General features: G+C 31.8%; 1 protein-coding gene across 1 annotated transcript; it reads right to left on the bottom strand.

The window, feature by feature from the left end:
* Positions 1-15,088: 15,088 nt before the first annotated feature.
* Positions 15,089-20,640, bottom strand: LOC109805774 (ADP-ribosylation factor GTPase-activating protein AGD5). Its single transcript, XM_020367970.3, has 11 exons — positions 20,422-20,640; positions 19,513-19,571; positions 19,202-19,292; positions 18,500-18,554; positions 18,298-18,388; positions 17,988-18,204; positions 17,487-17,718; positions 17,153-17,331; positions 16,665-16,898; positions 16,516-16,580; positions 15,089-15,508 (listed from the first exon to the last, which is right to left on the bottom strand). The coding sequence occupies exons 1-11, from the start codon at positions 20,470-20,472 to the stop codon at positions 15,322-15,324; spliced, it is 1,461 nt and encodes a 486-aa protein (XP_020223559.1). The 5' UTR covers positions 20,473-20,640; the 3' UTR covers positions 15,089-15,321.
* Between the last annotated feature and the right edge of the window lie 1,644 nt (positions 20,641-22,284).

Below are 22,284 nucleotides of genomic sequence, written 5' to 3'. Positions count from 1 at the left end.
AAGCTCAACAATCTCCCCCTTTTTGATGATGACAACCCATGACTCAAATCATATCAATCCAAGCTATTGTGCTTCAACTTTTCCAACCATTGTGCCTTTAATTCCAACATACAAAACCTGCACAATACACACACACAAGCACAATACCTGCAGAAACAACAACTATACACACACAATCTTTTCTCCCCCTTTGGCATTAACAAAAACAAATCAAGGTATGTTTAACAATATAAGCCATATGCATAGATTCAATCTTTGTGACCAGCAATATCCAAGTCAGAATTCTTTTGTTCAGCAATCCAAACTGATTACAAGCTATATATATCACAACTCAGAATTATTCAATTCAAACCAATCAGCAAAATCATAATTATCACTTATCCTCAAAACATAGTATTATAAGCATCAATCAACCATGAATCAATTTGTTCACATCATATCAAATTTTCAAAACAAACCATTCACACATATATGCTCAAAAACAGAGCATTCTAACTCAGCAATCAAAAACAGAACATCAACACATATGCTCACAAAACAGAGCATCTCAGCACCAGCTTTCCAAATCACAATTTGGAATCACAATCAAGCCATCATATCAGCAAAATAAACTCCAAATTTCACCAGAATTCAAATTGTTCAAACAACAAAAAGCATTAAAATTGTTTAGAAATTAAAACATTACAACCCAAATGAAATTAGAGTTCAAAAACAGAATTTAAACTTCTAATTAAAACGAATTATCAGAAACACATCAAAAATCAATCTTCATCCTCCGGTATGCCAAGGTGAGTCCTGAGCAGCTTCACTTCATGATCAAGATCATTAAACCTGTCCAGAATACCAGAAAACAAAGATTCATGTCTTCTCGACATTTCCATCACCGCATCCAGTTTGTTTATCATGATTTTCTCAAAAGGTGAAAACGGTTTTGGCTCTGCTTCAGTCTCCCTGCCAGGTTCAGCTTCCACCTGTGGTGGCTGATCCTCATCGTGTTACGGAACACCGTCTTCATCAGTTGCCGGTTCAGGAGTCGGGGGTACATCGCCTTTGAACACCCATTTGTCTTCTTGTTTAAGCATCCCCATGTGATGCAAAGAAGACTTTTCTATCTTGTTCGAAGCATGTAAAACAATTTTTCTTTCTCCTGATAAATCTACACCAGCATTTTCAAAAATTTTGGACAATAAAAGAGCATAAGGAATTGGGCCATCTTCCTTTCGCCTAGCCTTCCACATACAGTCATTGACATTTGAGCATGATTATGTAACCGAGGTTTTAACATCCAGGCAATAATGAAAGAAATCAAACGGGAATTCTTTTTCATACCTCCCGCTAGGAACTTCTCATAGTTGGTGTTCACCGGGTTCCTTTGACAGTCCCAGAAGGTAGTCAGCTCTTCAAAATCCCCAAAATTGAAAGGTTGGGGTTTCTCTCGTCCAGTGCCGCTTAGCCCCGCAGCAGCCTTCAACGTTGGCCCGTCCAACTTAATCATTTTTCCTTTCACCACCGATTGCATGATGCCCTCATTGCTTGTGGCAAAACAGAGGAATAACCTGATCAGCTCAGGATAATAAGGGCCCTCCATTTCCAAAAACTTGCTCAATTCTTGGTGCTCTAGAAGGGTTGGGAAACTAAACCCTCATTCTTAAACCATTCAAGTTTAAGAGTCTTCGGAGGAATGATTCTCCGTCTGGCGTACCACTCAAAATAGGCTTGAGTCTTTTCGTCTGGAAACCACTTCGAAATCAGTTGCCCAGAGGGTAGAGGACGTTTGCTCCCCCTCACTTCAAGCTTCTTTGGTCTCTTTGATGAAGATGCCATGAGTGGGTATTGAAGAAGATGAAGAAAATGAGAGATTTGAGAGGGTTTGAGAGAGTTAGGGTTTGTGGGTTGAGAGAAAATGATAGAATGAGAGAAGAGAAGTTGTGAGAAATGTTTTATGCCCTAGCACATTCTGAGTGGGAAAGGTTTTAAGAGTAATGGGTGGTTTCAAGAGTTGGCGCGTAGATAAACCGTTCAGACGCTTCAGGAATTTCAAAAGCCGCCCAGATAATCGATTATTTATGCAAATAATCGATTATTTGCATCAGCAAAATCCCTCTAAAAACGTAATCTGATATAGATAATCGATTATTTTCAAGATAATCGATTATTACAGAGAGTAGTTTCTCCTAACTTCGCCCAGATAATCGATTATTTCCCAAGATAATCGATTATTCCAGTGGCCTTTCAAATTCCTCTTCTCAGATAATCGATTATTTCCCAAGATAATCGATTATTCCAGAGACTCTTGAGATTCTTCATACCAGATAATCGATTATTGCCCAAATAATCAATTATTTCAGAGGCTCTTGGAATTCTTCATGTTCTAGATAATCGATTATTACCCAAATAATCGATTATTTTCATGGGTTTGCTTAAAATAATCGATTATATTTTAAGATAATCGATTATTCCAGAGAAGATTTGCTTCTCAGAAATTTTAACTTTTCAAGTTACACCAAGTCTAATTTCCACTTGAACACTCTCTTCTATACATCTCTAACTATTACTCTCAAAGCATAATCAAATCAAACATGATTCATTGATTATCCCTAATTCAATTCTCAATTGGTTGAATCTTTCCCTTGGTAGAGGTTTTGTAAAAATATCAGCTAATTGTTTGCTAGTTTCTACAAACTCTACAACACAATGATTCCTTTGAACATGATCTCTTAGAAAGTGGTGTCTTATCTCAATATGTTTTGTTCTAGAGTGCAAAATTGGATTCTTGGTCAAATTTATTACACTTGTATTGTCACACCTCAAAGGAATTTTATTCAGCTCAACTCCATAATCTCTTAATTGTTGTTTCATCCAAAGAATTTGAGCACAACAACTTCCAGCAGCTATATACTCAGCCTCAGCTGTACTTAAAGCAACACAAGCATGCTTTTTGTTATGCCATGAAACAAGTGCACTACCTAGTAAGTGACAAGTTCCACTTGTGCTCTTTCTATCTAGTCTACACCCAGCATAGTCTGAATCTGAGTAGCCTATCAGACTTAGTGAGACTCCCTTTGGATACCACAACCCCACATTAAGTACTTCAAAATTCTCTTTACACTCTTCATGTGAGATTCTTTAGGATTAGCCTGAAATCTGGCACATAGGCACACATCAAACATTATATCAGGCCTACTTGCTGTTAAGTACAAGAGTGATCCAATAATACCTCTATACTTTGAACAATCAACAGCTATTCCTTTCTCATCTAAGTCAAGATTGCAATTATTTGATATAGGTGTGGCAGCCTCCTTACACCCTTCCATACCAAACTTTTTCAAAAGTTCATTGCAATACTTGCTTTGACTTATGAAAATTCCATCATGCATTTGTTTGATTTGTAACCCCAAAAATAATGTGAGCTCTCCCATCATTGACATTTCAAATTCGCCTTGCATAGTTTTAGCAAATTCTTTGCATAGAGAGGTATTTGTAGATCCAAATACAATATCATCCACATATATTTGTACATACATTGTATCATTTTTAAACTTCTTGACAAACAATGTATTATCCACCTTTCCTCTTTCATAGTCATTCTCAATCAAAAATTTGCTCAACCTGTCATACCATGATCTTGGAGCTTGCTTCGAGCCATAGAGTGCCTTTTTGAGCTTATACACATGATTAGGATTCTTAAAGTCCACAAAGCCTGGTGGTTGTTCAACATACACTTCCTCTTGTATCAACCCATTGAGGAAAGCACTTTTCACATTCATTTGATAAAGCTTGAAATTCTTTATAGAGGAATAAGCAAGAAGCAATCTAATGGCCTCTATCCTTGCCACAGGGGCGAAAGTCTCATCATAGTCAATTCCCTCTTCTTGGTTATACCCCTTAGCCACTAGTCTTGCCTTATTTCTTAGAATTATCCCAGATTCATCAAGCTTATTTCTAAAAACCCATTTGGTTCCAATAATAGGATAATCTTTTGGTAATGGCACTAAATCCCATACTTCATTTCTTTCAAACTGATTTAGTTCCTCTTGCATGACCATTAACCAATGCTCATCTTTTAGTGCTTCATCAATGCTCTTAGGCTCAACTTGTGACACAAATTCCATAGTGTTGCAAATATTTTTAATAGCACTCCTAGTTGAAACTCCCTTACCAATATTTCCAATTATGTTATCCATTGATAAGTCTCTAGAAGTTTTCCATTACTTGGGCAATTGTTCACATGTTTCCTTTGCTTTCTCATGTGATTCACTCTCCTTAGGCTCTTCATTTGGTTCATTCTCCAATAGGGGTTGATCAAGCAACTTGTATTATCAAATTCAATTCTAAAACCTTTATCACTTAGTTGACTTATACTCAGCAAATTATGTTTCAAACCATCAACAAGCAATACATTCTCAATCAATGTTTGAGAGGAGGAATTACCAACATTTCCATGGCCAAGAATTTTCCCTTTGTTGTTGTCACCATAGGTAACATACCCTTCATTCTTCAATTTCAGACTTGAGAATTTGGAAGGATCCCCAGTCATATGCCTTGAGCAGCCACTATCAAGATACCAAAGTAGATTTTTGGCCCTCAAGCATTCCTACAACAGATATTCAAAGAAAAAATTTTGGTACCCATGTGAAGGGTCCTTGTAGGTTAGTTCTCAACCTTTGACTCTTTTCAACCCAAACCATCTCTCCATTTGGAACTCCATATTTTCTAGAATAGCAGTTCCTAATTGTGTGGCCTCTTTTACAGCAATAAAAACAAGTTGTTTGTCTAGAAAAATTGCTTTTAAATTTTCTAAAGTTTTGGTTTTTCACAAAAGCTTCTTTCTTTGACTTAAATGGCATGCTCATGCTTTGATTAAAACCAAGTCCACTCCTATCAAAAGTGTTTCTTTGTTTTCCCAAAAGAATGTTTAAGTTTGCATTTCCATTTGTGAACTTTGCAAGAGTGGATTTTAAATCAGCATTTTCTTTTTCAAAAATTTTGCAATGTTCACAAGCATCTTTTGAGGAAGTGGAGTTTTCACAATGAGCTTCATTAAAGTTAAACATAGTTTGAAGATTTTCATGCTCATGCTTCAAATCCTCAAGCTCTTGTTCCGCTTTAATTAAAGCATTTTCATACCATTTCAGCTTTTTTTTCAACTTTGAATTTAAGGCTCCTAATTTGACAGCTTCTTCAAGATCAGAATCACTTACAATTGTGTCTTGTTCAGTTCCAGCCATCAAGCACAAGTTATTCTCCTCACATTCGGATTCATCACTTGTTGTGCTTGAGTCATTATCTTCCCAAGCAATATAGGCTCTCTTCCCTTTTCCATTTTTCTTGCTTTTCTTCTCCTCTTGTTGCTTCTTCAAGAGGTTTGGACACTCAGCTTTCATGTGTCCCGGTTTTCCACATTCAAAGCAATTAAAGGAGGATGTGCTTGCTTCCTCTTTCTTGTTTGTTTTTCTGTTGAATTTGTAGGGGGAATTTTTTCTTCTCCTTATGAATTTTCTGAACTTCTTCACCAGCAGATTGAGTTCTCAGTTTCGGAATCATTGGAGCTTGTTTCTTCACACACCTCTTTTCCTTTGGTAGATTTCAAAGCTTTCAATGACACACCTTTGCCTTTCTTATCCTGCTGCTCATGTTCATCAAATATGTGCAGCTTTTGCTCATGCTCTCTTAGCTTCCCAAAGAGAGTAGCAAGTGTCAAGGAGGTCAAATCCTTTGATTCTTCAATGGCTGTCACCTTTGCTTGCCATGATCTGTCCAAGCATTGCAGCACTTTCAAATTCAGCTCTTCCTTTTCAAATTTCATGCCAAGATCAACAAGGTGATTTATCAAGTGTGTAAATCTCTTTTGAAAATTAGAAATGGATTCACCATTTTGCATTCTAAACAGCTCATATTCTCTTACGAGAGTATGCTTTCTTGATATCTTTACATCACTTGTTCCTTCATGAGTGACTTGCAAAGTATCCCACATTTCTTTAGCAGATGTGCATTGTGAAATTCTAAAAAATTCATCAATAGATAATGCAGATGTTATGATGTTTTTGGCTCTTTTATCATGTTGGGCTCTTTTCTTTTCCTCATCACTCCATTCACTCCAATGTTTTTCTTTAAGCTCATCACCATCTTTTTTCATAGGGATATAGGGTCCATTTTCTATAGCATCCCATACAGCAATATCAATAGCTTCAATGAAAATTCTCATCCTAATTTTCTAGTAGACATAGTTTTCACCATTGAAAAAAGGAGGTCTATGAATAGACACACCCTCACCATAGGGTAAGTTGTTGTTTGCCATTTTTGAAATCTTGAATAACTCTCAAGAACCTTGCTCTATATACCAATTGATAGAAAAGAATGGCACAATCCAAGAGGGGGGTGAATTGGATTCTATGATCCTTTAAAAAATTTCAGAGTATTTAGGATCTTTATTTCACTTAAACTTTTCTAAGACTGAATTTTCAAATGAAGCTTCTTTAAAGACTTGTTATGGAAGTATGAATGATATATGCTTTCTTGATTACAAAATAATGAGGTTCAAATGTAATGCTCTAATTTAGATTAAACCATCAATATTCACACACACAAGTTAATCAAGAATTATCTTCTTTAATATTCAACCAAGAAATTACTCAAGGTAAAAGATAAAGGTAGAAGAAGATTGCACAAGAGTCTTTTATACTGGTTCAGCCACTCCACATGTGACCTACATCCAGTCCTTAATCAACACCTGATCAAGATTTTGTTCCACTATCTCAAGGAAGAAGGTTTACAAGCACACACATGCATATACTTCAACACTAAAGATAACCACTTTCTTGACCCCAAGAAAGCACCTCTTGTAGAAATCCACTACAAGAAACCTTACCACTTGAGAAACCCTTCTCAAGATTTTACAAGTATTCACACAGAATAAAGGAACGAATTCACCTGGAATTCAGAAGCAAATCTTAATCTTCCCCTTTCAAGAATGTTGTGATGATGATGATCCTTTCTCAAAGTTTTTCACAAACGTTTTTACTCTTGGATTTCACAAAGAAAACTCTTCAAGATTGTCACACAAACTCCACAAAAACGTTTTTCTCAATTTGATTATCAGTTCTAACTCTTGTCTTAAGTTTCTCAAAGTTCAAACTATTTATAAAAGTCTCAGACCCAGATAATCGATTATTTTAAAGAATAATCGATTATTTTGTTCTTCAGGTTTTCTGGAAACCAACCAAGAACAATATAATCGATTATTTTGCTGGATAATCGATTATTCCAGAGAGTTATTTCTGGGATAATCGATTATTTTGGCAAATAATCGATTATTGCAGCAAGGCATCCCATTTTTCCTGTTGCTGGAATAATCGATTATATTTAACGATAATCGATTATTTTGAGTTAGTTTTCAAAAATTCATTTTAAGCCTCAAAATAACTTTCTAACATTTTTAACTCATCATCATACACTCTCTACTTAGCTTAGATATTGATTTGCTCATGCACACAGCATACACAACATAAAATCTTATTCAAAGCATTTTATTTTCTAAACTCTATTACATAGCTCTATTTCATAGCCTTTTCTTGACTTTCTCTGACTTTATTTTTGTGCTTCCACATTGTTGTTGTTGTTGTCTCATATCTTGTGATAATCAAAACTCTTTTAAGCTTCAAGCTTCTCTAAGCTCAACAATTGCTTACCAGTAGGGTTTTAACCTCGTTACTAACAAATGTATCTCCATGCTCAGTGAAGACAATTTGTCCATCATAGTAAACAGTGGCTGGAATAGTTAACGACTCCATTGATTGGATGTTTCAATCTGTTGCATTTTTTTAATCTGTGTTTAGGGTTTATATAGAACTAAAGCAACCTAATGTGGACAAACGCAAAGTCATTGGATTCCTGACGCTCTGCACAAAGCGTTGATTTTTCTGATGCTCTGGGACCAAGGCAATGACACACAAAGCATTGATTTTTCTGACGCTCTGGGACAAAGTAATTGATGACACTGCACAAAGTCATTGGATTCCTGACTCTCTGGGACAAAGCAATTGATGACACTCTGTACAAAGCCATTAATTTTTCTGACACTCTAGGACCAAAGCAATGACACTCTGCACAAAGTCATTAATTTTTTTGACGCTCTGGGACAAAGCAATTGATGACACTGCACAAAGTCATTGGATTCCTAACGCTTTGGGACAAAGCAATTGATGACACTCTGCACAAAGTCATTAATTTTTCTGACGTTCTAGGACAAAGCAATTGATGACACTACACAAAATTATTGGATTCCTTACGCAATGAGACAAACTAATTTAAATTTTTTGCACTCTATATACACTACATATGATCCAAGCCTAAACACACAACAAAAGATCAATTCTCTTCAGCTATTACACTCTTCAATTCTCTTAAATTAATTTTATTAAATTTTATTCTTTAAAATTTATTTTAAATACATTTTTATAATCTAAAATAAAAACAAAAACTAAATAAATTTTTTAAAAATTCATTATAATTTTTTAAAAAAATCTGAATATTAAAAATTGAAAAAGAAAGAAATTAGCAAATCTGAAAAAAAAAATACAAAAAAAAAGTTAATAAAATAAAACAACAAAAAAAAGGTTAATAAATATTTTAAATTTTCATTATAAATTTTTTTAAAATCTAAATATTATAAACTGAAAAAAAAAATTAGAAATCTGGGAAAAAAAAACAAAAAAAACAAAAAAAAACAAAAAAAACAAAAAAAACAAAAAAAACAAAAAAACAAAAAACGAAAAAAAAAAAATAGGCCATTGAGAAATCGATATATTAAAAAAAAAAAGTCTATAAACTTCTCCCACCCTGCCTTCTCAAGTTTAATACTGCTGATTTTTATTTATTTATTTATTCTTTCACTCTTTTTTCTTTTAATTTTTAGGACCACTCGTGGGAAATCAATTAAGTTAGCAAACTCTGTATCTCATGCCATGGGCATGGGCGCATTTATAAGCCATGTTAGATGACCAAGCAGCAAGACAGTCGTTGGTGGTATTTATTGTGCATGTAAGATGAGATCCACTCATCCACATTAATTCAAATTAAATTAAATACTTTATTATAAATTTTTTTATAATATTATCTTCGACTATAATTATAAATAACATAAATCAAAATTGTAAAAATAATAATTAAGTGGTTGCTTTTAATTAATTATATTATAAATTCTAATTTTATTCAAAAGATACACTTTATTTTGAGTAGTTATTATATTTAATACTAGTTATAAATAAATGTATAAAAAATAAAAAAAAAATTAATTAAGGATATATATATATATATATATATATATATAACTTATCCTTGAATAACTTTCAAATAAAATTAATGATTATTACTTATTAGAAAAAAAAATTAATTTATTGTTTATAATTAGAACTAAATTAAACATTTATAACACAGTATTATAGTTTTTTTTTATTTTGAAATAAAATTTTATAGTTTATCTTTATTATTTTAAGATGAAATACTGTATTTCTTGATGTTTATCTTTATTATTTATCTCATTATGTGAAGCTTAAATAATAATAAAAATAAAAAAATATTAACATATTAATTACACCGATGTTTAAAAAATTGAATCTGAATTCATTAATTTATAGTGTGTGTTCATTTGTTTTTGATTTTAATAGAACTTTCTGTTAAAAACACTTTTTGATAAAGTATAATAATTAAATATTTTTTGAAAAAAAATTTATACATTTATTTCAATTCTTTTTATAAATTCTAAAAATTTATAAAGAAAATTATATCATAAATTGACGTATACCCTTAAATAACTAGTTGATACTTAATTATACCGCTTCAAATTAATAGAAAGCAATTACCATTACAAATATCAAAGTTATATACAATATTTTAACATTTAAGAGCATTTCGAATGAGTGTTTACTATATTATACGAGTACATTATTTAATAATAAAATATTATTTGGATATGTTATGTAATTTTGATTACTTTAAAATTGGAGAGATGCTTATATTAAAAATCATTCTTTATAATTGTCTAGTATTTGTAATTAAATTTGTATGTGTAGATTCATGAGATAGAATATGGAATGTAAGATAAAAGATATTTACAAGTTACATAATTAGTTGATAGAAATTTCTATATTAGAGTAAAAATTAATTAGATTATTTAAAATTAAAGTAAAATGTATAGAGTCACTTAAAGATATAAATATATTGAGTAGTCTATACGAAGAACGTATAAGAGTTGCTCTAACTCCAACTCTCATATATATATATATATATATATATATATATATATATATATATATATATATAATAAAGAAATTACAATAATCATACAATTTTTTAATTTATTTTCAAAATACTTCAGATCTAATTCTATATATAGTTGGTGGCACCAAAGTTCATGTGTGTAGCCCCTGAATTCTTTTAAGTTGTATTGATTTGCATGATTGCTAACTATAGCGGCAAAATTGTCAATTACAATCCCTGTTCTTCCTAATCCTTGACCCTCACGCTTAAACACTTGTCCATGTAGTGAGACTTATGGTATTTACCTGCAAGTTGCAACATAGTACCAAGAAATCAACATGTAGTATGGTTTGCATAAAATTTAATTTGAGAATTCATATCGCTGTTGATCCTTATGGATCAACTTCAGAGATTGGCTGCTCCATTGGTTAAGCCAAGCCAATAAAAATACATTAGCCCTAATTTATGATCTATGATATATTATATAGGTACCATACGAATCGGTTGATTTTCTCAGCATTCTACACCACACATTCTTAGATTGCATATTGCGGCTTACATCATTTTTAATGGTATTTAATATATTTTTTTTAGTGACAATAAAAATTACTACAAAATTTTTTATCGGTATTTTAACATTAGTTATTATATGCAATGTTGTTAAAATATTTATCAATAATTATTCTACATGTCGATAACGACCCTTATAATGATCGAAAAAAGTGTATAACTTTTTGTGATATTTTTTACTGATATTTAATGTTTTTTTGCTATTGTCACTAAAAGTTTAAGAAATGATTTATAATACTCTTTAATTATCTTATTTCTAGTCGATATGAGACTTGTAAGATGAATGTTGTTTTCTACTTATATATTCTTTAATTTTCTTATTTTTTAATTATCTTAAATTTTAATTAATTGTTTTATCAATAGTTGATGTGATATTTGAATTTTTTTCAATACACTTCCTCAAGTTTAGGATTATTGAGTTTAGTAATGATGAATAATCTAATACTAATTTAAAATAATAAGTTATGGGTCTAACTCAACTCTACAAAACAAACTTGTAAAGTGAGAGTTATCATCCACTTATATACTCATTAATCATCTTATTTCTAGTTGATGTGAGACTTAATTTTTTTTAATTAATAATTTTCACTAATAATTAATTTTGATGTGATGTAAATATATTTTTAGTAACTATTATATATTAATTATTAATACTTTTATTAAATAATAAAATAAAGATAATTAATTTATTATTATTAAATAATTATTGATAATAATAAATTTTCTTGTGATGTATACATCGCAATGTTAAAGAAGGGAGATTATAAGTGGCTTAATACTCCACAAACCACTAATACATGTATAGCAAAGATGCCTCCTAGAAGTTGTAATATTAAAGCCAACACTGGTGACACGTGGACCGGTTTTTAACCTTTTTTTAATACTAATATTTACCAATTTTATACTTCTTTATTTTAGTCTAATTTTCTTAAACAATAATTATAAAATAAAAGTAATAAAAATTGTCGATAAAAATATTCGACTTTTATATTTTTTAACTAAAAATTTTATTAGTTCATAATTTAGGTATGGAGCAGCAACCGGAGTTGGTAATTTATCTTTTTAGGACCAGATGCAATGGTGATATATCGTCTTATTAAAAAAGATTATAACGAAAAGTATGTTTACTATTGGTGTATATTTATAATATATAACCAAATTAAAGTAATATGTTCAGTGTCCTCTATTCTTCTCTGGTAAGGCCGAATATAAAGTACATATGCCTTGCAGCTTTTATCTTATTGTATTTAGCTGCACCTTCTAGCAACATATAGATCTGAAACACAAAACTCCTCCACCGTTTCATGCATATTCATATATTTATATATTCTATTTCACTAATTATGTTATGTTATCATATAATACATATACAAATTTCACGTTTCGCCAACATAAATTTTGTCATTTTATTCACCGATACTATTGATAGATATGAGAAAAAGGTCAATTAGTCATTGAAATTTATTAATTGCAACTCGTTATTTTGTGAATTATATGAATGGTTTGTATTTATAGTTTCTTCCTTTCACAATAACCAGATATATATAACAATTTTAATACTAGTTGATTATTCAATAACAATTATTACATTTTATACTCTACTATTGTTGTAAATGTTTTTAAAGAGCGTTTAACACACTTTTCTTTTAACTAAGAATGTTCACAAATTTAAAGTAGACATGAACTAAAACTTTTTAATTAGATGAAGATTACAGTGGTCCTTTATGTTAGGTGATTTATCATGGACTAAACTTAATCACTTCTATATTCATCTTATCTACATCATTGTATAATGCACTCTCACTATCAGATATTTTTTTCTTCCTTGTCTCCCACTGTCTGCACTACCCTACCACTGACACCACTTCCCTTCCTCCTACATTTCAAAGATGCCATCGAACCTCTCCGAGATACTTTCCGGAGATGTTCGATCAGAATGATGTTGACCTTCCTCTCCAGAGAACATGGATCTTAATAGGGATGGAGGCATAATTTACATTACAACTATATGGTACATATAATGAATAGCAAGCTTACCGATAAAGGAACAAACAACTACATGTCAAAATTATTGATGGACTCCTTCCTTCTATGGTGTGTTCAATGACTTCTAAGCTCACTCTACGATAGAGAGGAGAGAAGTATGGTCGTGAGGTCCAAAGTAACTAAGGTTTTTTGAGGCAAAATATTCTCTCAAAATGCATATATTCTAAAGTGGTATTAAGAAGGATAGTCTAGGGTATAAATGGAGGGAAGGAAGGCATTTAGGGTTTCTTGAGTAACTTTGGCCAAAATTTTGAGGCTCCAAGTACCCTATATGAAACCTAAATGCAGTCCAAATGTAATGAGCTCTCACCTCCCTAATAACTAAAATACCCTTTAACCCAAAAAGAAAGAAAAGTAGGCTTTGATTTCACAAGACAAGGTTTAAGTCTTAAATAAAATCTCAATACTAATTTTACCTCATAATACAAAAGTTAAATAAAAATATAAAATAAAATCTTAATATCTAATATACCCCCAAAATACAAGAAGAAAATAGGAAAAGAAGGTAACAAACTAAGGAAAGGATTCAAAATTCATACATATGATGATCAGGCTTTTGGTGTGGTGTGCTCTTCATCTTTCTTCACTCTCCTAATCATGAACCTCGTGATTGGCCCTGTGTGGTGCTCCAAGGATGTTCTTCCATCAACGAATTCTTCAACACCTTTTTTCATAAGGAGAGACAATGCCTAAGAATCATTATACCAACACTCTCGGCTTTGGTTCATCGTCAATAAGCCACTCTCAGCTTGTAGTTAGGATCACGAAAGTTTGACTTCTTGGGAATCATTTCCTAACACCCTGTAAGAATTGCATATATACCAAGTCAGAGGGTGGGATGCCTTTAGTTCTCCACAGCCACCATGGATGCATCATCACTAGATCCAAATCAACAGAGTTGGTTACAAAAAGAGTGATAGGATTGGAGATGTATGAGAAAGGGAAGAGGTGTCGATGGTGGGGCAATGGGAGAGAAGGAAGAAAAAAATATCTGATAGTGAGGCTGCATTGTATAATGGTATAGATAAGATGAATCTAACAGTGATTAAGTTTGATCCACCGTAAACCACTTAACATAAACACATAAGTTCACATTTGTATTGTTTGAAACTTAGTCCCGTTCTTATCAAATTTAATAACTTTTGATCCAAGTAATTTTTTTTTTTAAAACACATAATTTGATGACTTTGCATTTATTTATTGTTTCCATTTTTAAAAAAGTAAATATTTTAGATTTTTTTTGATAGATTCGATTCACTTTTAATTGGGTTCATTTTGCTAGAATTTGATAATAATATATACAAATTTAACAAACTTAAATCAATTTATTTTAATTATTTTGAAGAGCAAGTTTAGTCAAACTTGATTCAATTCAACTAATCTTTCATATATTATTAATCTTAACATTTTCTATCATTTTCAAAATATATTGAAAATTGCAAACTTATTACATTAAAAAACATGGAACTTACACAATTTTATATTTTCAATAAATTTTAATCACTGATAAAATATTTTAAAATGTATAAAAATCGTATTGTTAATATTTATTAAAATGTTTCAAATGCTATTCTTTAATCTTCGAATTTTAAGTGGTAACCAATACCCATCTTTAATGATGACATTTTTTATAAAATTATTAAAATAAAACTACATAAAAAAAAAACTTAAAAATACTAAGAATATTACATCTTAATTTTATTCATGTCAAAAACTAAGGAAAAAACATCCTTGCCCCGTGCCGCAAAAGGCTACACTTTCGAGAAATTACCGTCATTTCATACAATTAAATTTCTTAAATAGCATACCTTAAGAAAGAGGAAAAAATGAAAAATTGTAAAACTGAAATTTAACAAATAAATATCCAGCTAATGAACATTCTAAAACACTTATTAAAGAATAAAAATAAAAACAATTTTTGCTTTAAAATCTTAAGAATATAAATTTTCTTATGCTGTCAATCAATAAAAATCATAATAAATATAATATTTTTTAAGTCAATTATTATTGAAGTCACCAAAGTTGCATAAATCATAATTGAATGATATTATAAACTATATTTTCTCTAAACAGTTCTACTTTTTATGTACTATTTTTATTTGCAAATCATGAGCACTCGCCAACATCTAACATACTTCTAAATTTTATAACACGGTAAGATGATAGACGAAACATGTAAACTAATTTTAGCATTGCTTGCCGCAAACAGAAGATATAGAAGCAAAGAAAGGAATATATAATTAATATCAACAATTTTATTGTGAATAGTGAATACAACTACGGATACAAATGAAGCAATCATCTGAAATAAAAGAGGAAAAACCTGAACTAGCTCTACAAATGGGAACAGGTCAAGTGAAAAAATGACAAGAAAGCGCACTTCCTGTAATTTTAACTAATCTTTCTATGGTATATGACATAGCGTGCATTGCCCAACAAAAATACCAATCAGTGTTTCCCAAACATCCCTTGTGTTAAGGAGGAAAAATCATAATCCTTCGCAGGCTGTGAAGTGGTAGATGACACTGGAGCTGCCGACTGAGGTTTACTCGCTCCCATTGTCGCTATCAACCCGTTAACTTGATGAACTTGTCCCATACCGTTAACTGGAGGAACTTGTCCCATAGCATAGAAACTGCATCAAATGTTAACTCGGTCAACAAAAAACATAAAAAGGAGGGCTATTGACAGCAAATGCATTCAACTTGATCTTAGTTGGGAGGTAATAAGATGTAAAGACAGAAAGAAAAGAATAGTAGGAATCAACAGTGAAAAATAAGTTTGTATTTTTCCTTTGGTAAACAATAGAATTATGGATAATGTATAAAATAAAACCACCAATGCAGATGACTAAAACTAATGAAATAGTAATAGTAGATGGTGCACTGCACGGTTTTGTAGAAGATTTTCAGCAAACGATGCCACAATCCATATCAGGACTATATATGTTATTAGTTTTTAAACTTTTTTCAATTTTTGTTTAGTCTCTAAACAAATTTTTTTATTAATTGTAGTCCTTGAGCTTTTCTCAATTTTCAGTTTTGGTAAACTTTTCTTCAAATTAACATTTTGGTCCCTAACATCAAATTTTTTTGTTTATGAGAAATTAAAACCAAATAAAATTTATTCAGAGACTAAAAACAAAAATTGACAAAAGTTCAAGAACTAAAAACATTTAATCCTCCATATAAATTACTGCTAAGTTCTTGAAACCAAATAATGTCCCATTGGCATGCCATTGCAGTATGGATAGCTCATTCAAAATTAAATTCGAAGCAGCAAAAGGCAAAACATGTATTTGGTTTATGTGATTAATTTTTCAGTGCTAATAGCATCACCCTCAATTATGAAATGAAAAATCTAGATGAACAGATGATCTGTATCTTCGATAGTCAAAGTGGTTAGAATGGAAACAGAACCTCCCCCCCGCCCCCCCCAAAAAAAAAAAATACCCTTTTGGTACGACAGTCTACACTCTAATTCGTTTTGGCTTATGGGAACAAAGTTGATTGGAACCCATTATCAACCTAGGATTATTTAGAACTCTGTGGACCAACATCAGGTAATATTCAAGTAAAAAATTCCTACAAGTTATTTAAACTAAGATTAATTTGGTGTTAAGCACACAAACTGATGACTTACCTGGATGGTGGATATTGAACAGAGCTCCCAGCAAATTGTGCTGGGATCATGTTCCTACTCTGACCCTAAAAGAAGAGAAACAAGTTAGTTGCTGGACAAAACTAAACTAAGCATTCATCAATTATCATTTGGCTTACTTCAGTCATTACCTGCATAAGTTTTTGCAGCTCTCCCTGACCACCCATGGGCATTACACCAGGAATCGAGTAGCCATTAGCTGGCCAACTTTGAATAGGAACACCGGGTCTAAGTTGTTGTATGCCAGTAGGATACCTGGGATCTGCACCAGTAGATTTAGCTGCAGCAGCCATTAGAAGAGACTGATGCTGTGCTAGCATGGCAAGCTGCTGTTGATGCATAGAAAATGGAGATACCACATTGCCCTGCATATCCATTATCAATGTCAGGTAAAAGCATTTCAAATACCAAAATGAAAGAAGCATTTGATGATAGAGTGCAACTAATAAATTCGTCTTGTAATATTATCTTGGATAGTATCTTACAAATAGGACAGGATGGGAACAAATGCCCAAATACGAATTGAAGAATTTATATACTCAATAAACAAGACTAAGAACATCAAGTCAAAGAAGTAACTCCACAATCTACACAAACCTATAGAAGCATAGGACAGTACCTTCTCAAAGAGGCTCATGATATCATTTTTCACATCTTTCTGTGGTTTTTCTGGAGCTAAGCATGGTGTCATAGAAGGTGAATCTTTGAAGAGATCCTCAATGCCAGATGCAGACTGGGGAGTACTATCAGCTGCTTTCGGCAGACTAGTCTTCTCAGCTGTTGACACCTCTGCAGCAGCTGAAACAGTTATAGCAACAAAATCACAACCTAAGTTTTACCCAACATAATCAATAGAAGCAACTCCAAATCTTCCAAAACAAAATCTCTAGGAACACTTTCTATTGGGTTTTCATAGTCTTTTACTCTTTTTTTGTATAAGGACACAAACATACACTGAAAACCTGCCCAGTGATTATCATCAACGGTTGCACCAGCAGCTTCTGAGGCATTTTCACTGGGGCCATCCATAGACAACATGTTGAAAAGGTCTGTAGCATAGTCAACTTTTGGAGGGGTAGTTTGAGCTGTGTCTGTTGCCTGCTTAGAAGTTTCAGCTTGTGGTTGCGGTGCTACTGGTTCCACTTTCTCAACATGCTGAGGTTTGGTAACAGGAGTTGGAGTTACCTGTTCAGAAATTGATTATTTCATACCACTATAAACAATGATTTATTTACTAAAAAAGGGGAATCATGTACGTTAATTTCTTTAACAGCATAATTAATCAGGTTATTGCAAATATGGAAAATCCTTTGCATAACATCAGTAACCCATGAAACTAATTGCAGAACAGACATTACAACTGCAACACCAATATAATGCAACATAAATGTCAAATAACAGGACAAAAAGTCCAGAAAAAAAGTAACAAATTAAAGAGGGAGGAAAAAGATTACCTGCTCAGGTGCTCTGGGAGGAGCAGGAACACTAATTCTTGTAGCAGGAATTGCATTTGATGGTTGGGTTCTCTTCCTTTCCTCAAAAGTATTCTCAGAAACAGCAGCATGACCACTTCTCTCCACAGGCCTCTGCCAATGTGGAGTTTTCTCTTCCCGCAATCCAGAAGGTGTTTTTGAATTCCCATCTCTTGGAACCCATCTCTTCTCTTCATACCTTTACATAAACGCAATCATTGAAACCAGATGCACAAAACAAGATGCAAGATGAAAATTTAGCAAGATTTGAGGAGTTTATCATCAGACTTACTTTGCACGAATGAAGTTCTCAATTCCAACTCTATCATAATTTGGAGGTAATTCTGCTTCCCAAAAACTATTTGCTTTCTCGTTTCCCATTGCTGTATAGAATAAAAACAAGAAATTCAAATTTAAAGAGTAGGTAACATAACCAATTCACATCAGCAAAATTCAAAATAAAACTAAACTCGTGACTGTTCAGAGTTCCTCACATTGAATGAATGCAACTTGCTCTGGAAGCCAAGTGTCCAGGGTTGCAGAACGGACCTGCAAGCAAAGTCATTTAAGTCAATGTATAAGATTGAGAAGTGATTGAATTTTAAGAAAGTCTTTAGATACTCTAAAATTCCTACATTTAGAACTAAAATAGGAGCCATGCTTTAGTTATTCCCACATCAAATTCAGTCAGTACTATGGAAAAGCAAAGAAATTAAATTGAGAACTAGACGACGATGACAACAACAACAACAACAACAATGACAATGGTCCTACACTGTGAATGAACACAAATGCCCTAAGGCAGCACTAGTTACCTACAAATATACAACAAAAAATTCCCTCTTGGTGGGATTGACTACAGTATACAAATTAAATTATAAAAAAAATAAGAAAAAAAACCCTCAATTCCCATCACAAGCAAGGGCTTTAAATAAGCATACAATAAATGCAGTATTTCACAGAATGAACCATTCAATTAGCCACATTACAATTGCTACAACACACGCAGGGCACAGAAATACACTATATTATCGCATTGAAAGACCCCATTTCCACAAACCAGTAACCACCATAATATACATTCTCCCTCTCATGAAATTCTGATAGATATAACTAAAATGAGAAGCCAGAAATCTTAATGACTTATATTTGTAAAATTCACATTGATATTTTCATACTTAGTAACATAACATCACCTTTGATATATGTACCCCCAAACTTCGATGTATTCCAGAACACTGCATGCATATAAAGATGCCAAGATTTACACTAGCCCATCTTGGACCTCTGCATAGTAAATTATCATAGAAAGTTCAATGAACATAGTAGACCACAATAATATATATATATATATATATATATGTATATATATATATATATGTATATATACAGAAAATGCATAATACAGAGACAGTGCATAATTCATGAACCAATAAGTATCTCTTTGATTAATTTACTACTGACATAAAATCCAGATCAGATCATTCAGATCCAGACAGATACATACTTAGCTTTGCAGTCAGCACATTCCCTGTTATCTGGTAATTTAAGAAGTCCTTCCAATATCTGCATATTTAGAGTAAAGAAAGAAACAATGTAAAGAGAAAAGGAAAACAGAAAATGTGACAAGTCTCATACAGAAACACATTCAATAAAGACGAAAACCCACATTCATATGTTGAAAAAATATTACGGATCTCAAACAAATATTACTCAGAAACAGACACCACACTTGTGTTCTGCAAGAAAAACTCCTCCCTAAACAATTGAACTTGATCCATCTTCACATAGGCAAAACCAACTAAATTTTTTTTTTCAAACATTAGGGATGCAAATTAAGTGTCTTCTTTTTTCACTCGAAACATAAATATGGTGCTTTATTCAGTCTACAATCACTCAAACAAAAAACTAAAAATACCTATAAAAAAAAGTATAGACTATTCTTTAAAAATAAGGACGGAGATTTTGAAGAATCACATCGGCAAAGCATCCAATAGCTTCATAGTTCATACTCTTTCACTGAGCATGTAAATAGCACCAATACACCTCTAAAACGAAACCGAGCGCACATCAGAAAAAAGGATCCAAACTACCAAACCACAAATTCCAGATTGATTAATCCCTAAAAGCTTCGAAACTCGAAAGATCGATGAAGCCACCAGGCATCAGTAACTGAACATCACAAGTCACAACAATCAGATCAAAACTAACCTACCAACGCAACGGCTCAGTTCGCTAATTACGCCATACACATTCGCATTAAACAAAAATACAGTCGAAACGTCTCACGTTCAAAATTTCGCGACACGCATCTATCGGACAGTGACGGATTCAAATCGAACAAGCTACGATTAATGATCGGAGGCAATAAGCGAATGCAAATCAAAATTGAAACAATAAGAACGGAGAGAGAAACCTTCTTGTGCTTGGCGTTGAGCTCCTTGGTGACGTTGGCCTTCCCGTTCATGGTAGAAGCTTCTAGAAGACGAAGGAAAAGGAATCGGAGATGGAGCTAGCAGAAGAAGCGAAGCGAGAGAGAGAGGAAAGACGAAGATCCAAGGTCAATTTGGTCTTTTCACGCTCTTTCCCCTCACTCAGTAAACTAAACTCGTCTTCTCAGATTATTAATATGCGACCAAAAAGTGAAGAAAAAAAAAAAAAAAAAAAAAAAAAGGAAGAAGAAAACGTCGCCACGGAGACGCACTCCTTGACTTTTTTTTTTTTAATTCTATTTTTCCTATATTTTCTCGCCTTTGTTGTTCGGCCCACACGCTTGTCAGTTGTCACCTACGCATATCTATTTATTTATAATTTTTATTTTAACATTTATTTATGTCATGTATATAATTATTTGCTTTTATGAAAGGGAAAGAGCCAAGAGGAGTGACCCTTTTCCTTCACTGAAAAAATACACAAATTCTTGGCAATTTTGGAATGAACCAGAAGTGAGGAAACAAGGAACTCTTTCCAGTGTTGAAATGTGGGAATTAGGTTGCATTTTTTTCTATTTTACTTATACGGATAATTAATTATCATTATTCCGGCATGAAAAGAAGAAAAATATCCTTGCCTAAACTTTCCTATAAATTTTGAAATATGTACAAGGTTTTCAACATTTTCCCTTTTTCAACCCTCCTTTCATATCTACTCCTAGCATCAGGAAATACTATTTCTGGCTTTCAACTTTATGCTAATTCTACGCGTATTGAAAAATAACAAATATTAAAGCTATAAATACTTAATACATTCACCCAAAAAAAAAATGCTATATTACGAATAAGAATGAATAAATTATGGAATTAGGTGTTTTACATAAGTATAGCACAATTAACTTCACTTAGATAATTATATAATTTCAAAATATACTAAAATATATTTTAAAGTTATTATTTAATTTTAACAAAATTTTATATAAACATATAAAGTAGTATAAATTTTCAATTTAACGGTTGAATTTATAAAATTTACATTTAATATAAAGTTATTGAGCGGTATAATACTTAGTAAAAATTACACCAGTGTTATTATAACCATTTTCTTTTAAAATATTATTTTTATAAATTAAATTTTAATATTTTAAATAAATTATTAATTAACTTAATATATTTATTCATCTTAAATCTAAGATATAAAATTCAAAAATATATTTATTCTTGTTTTATTTTCTAATTATCAACCATTAATAAAATACTAATTTAAAATCTTATCTAATTATATCATAATATTTTCATATCAAATTTAAAACCAGATATTAGTATGTTATTTTTTATCATCATTAATTTATAAAAATAAAAAATTTAAAATGATAATTTTTAATAATATTTATTTTTTACCAAATATTCTTTACATCACTTAGAGCATAAAAAAGTTTATGTGTACATAACGTTATCTACAGGAAGTTTTCCGTAGACAACCCACGAAAGTTTATGTGTAGATAACGTTATCTACAAAAAGTTTTCCGTAGACAACCCACGAAAGTTGTTATAATCCATAGATAACTAAACATTATCTGCAGAAAAAATTTCGTAAGTAATATTCTATAGATAACTAAAAATTATCTACAAAAAAAATTCCGTAGATAATATTTCATAGATAACTAAAAATTATCTACAGAAAAAATTATGTAGGTAATATTTCGTAAATAATAATAGTTTTTCTTGTCGTGTATCCTCCAAGTACTATGTCCCTCCAATATCAGGTTAGAAACTAAGTTCCTAATCTTGTACTTTACTTAATTGATTTCTTAATACATGTATACGTCAGTCTTGCCCACGTACGA

This window comes from Cajanus cajan, chromosome 10 (assembly GCF_000230855.2).
Source record: "Cajanus cajan strain Asha chromosome 10, NIPB_CcT2T_4, whole genome shotgun sequence".
NCBI classification, from domain to species: Eukaryota; Viridiplantae; Streptophyta; class Magnoliopsida; order Fabales; family Fabaceae; genus Cajanus; species Cajanus cajan.
This window is presented reverse-complemented; position numbering and strand designations above follow the sequence as displayed.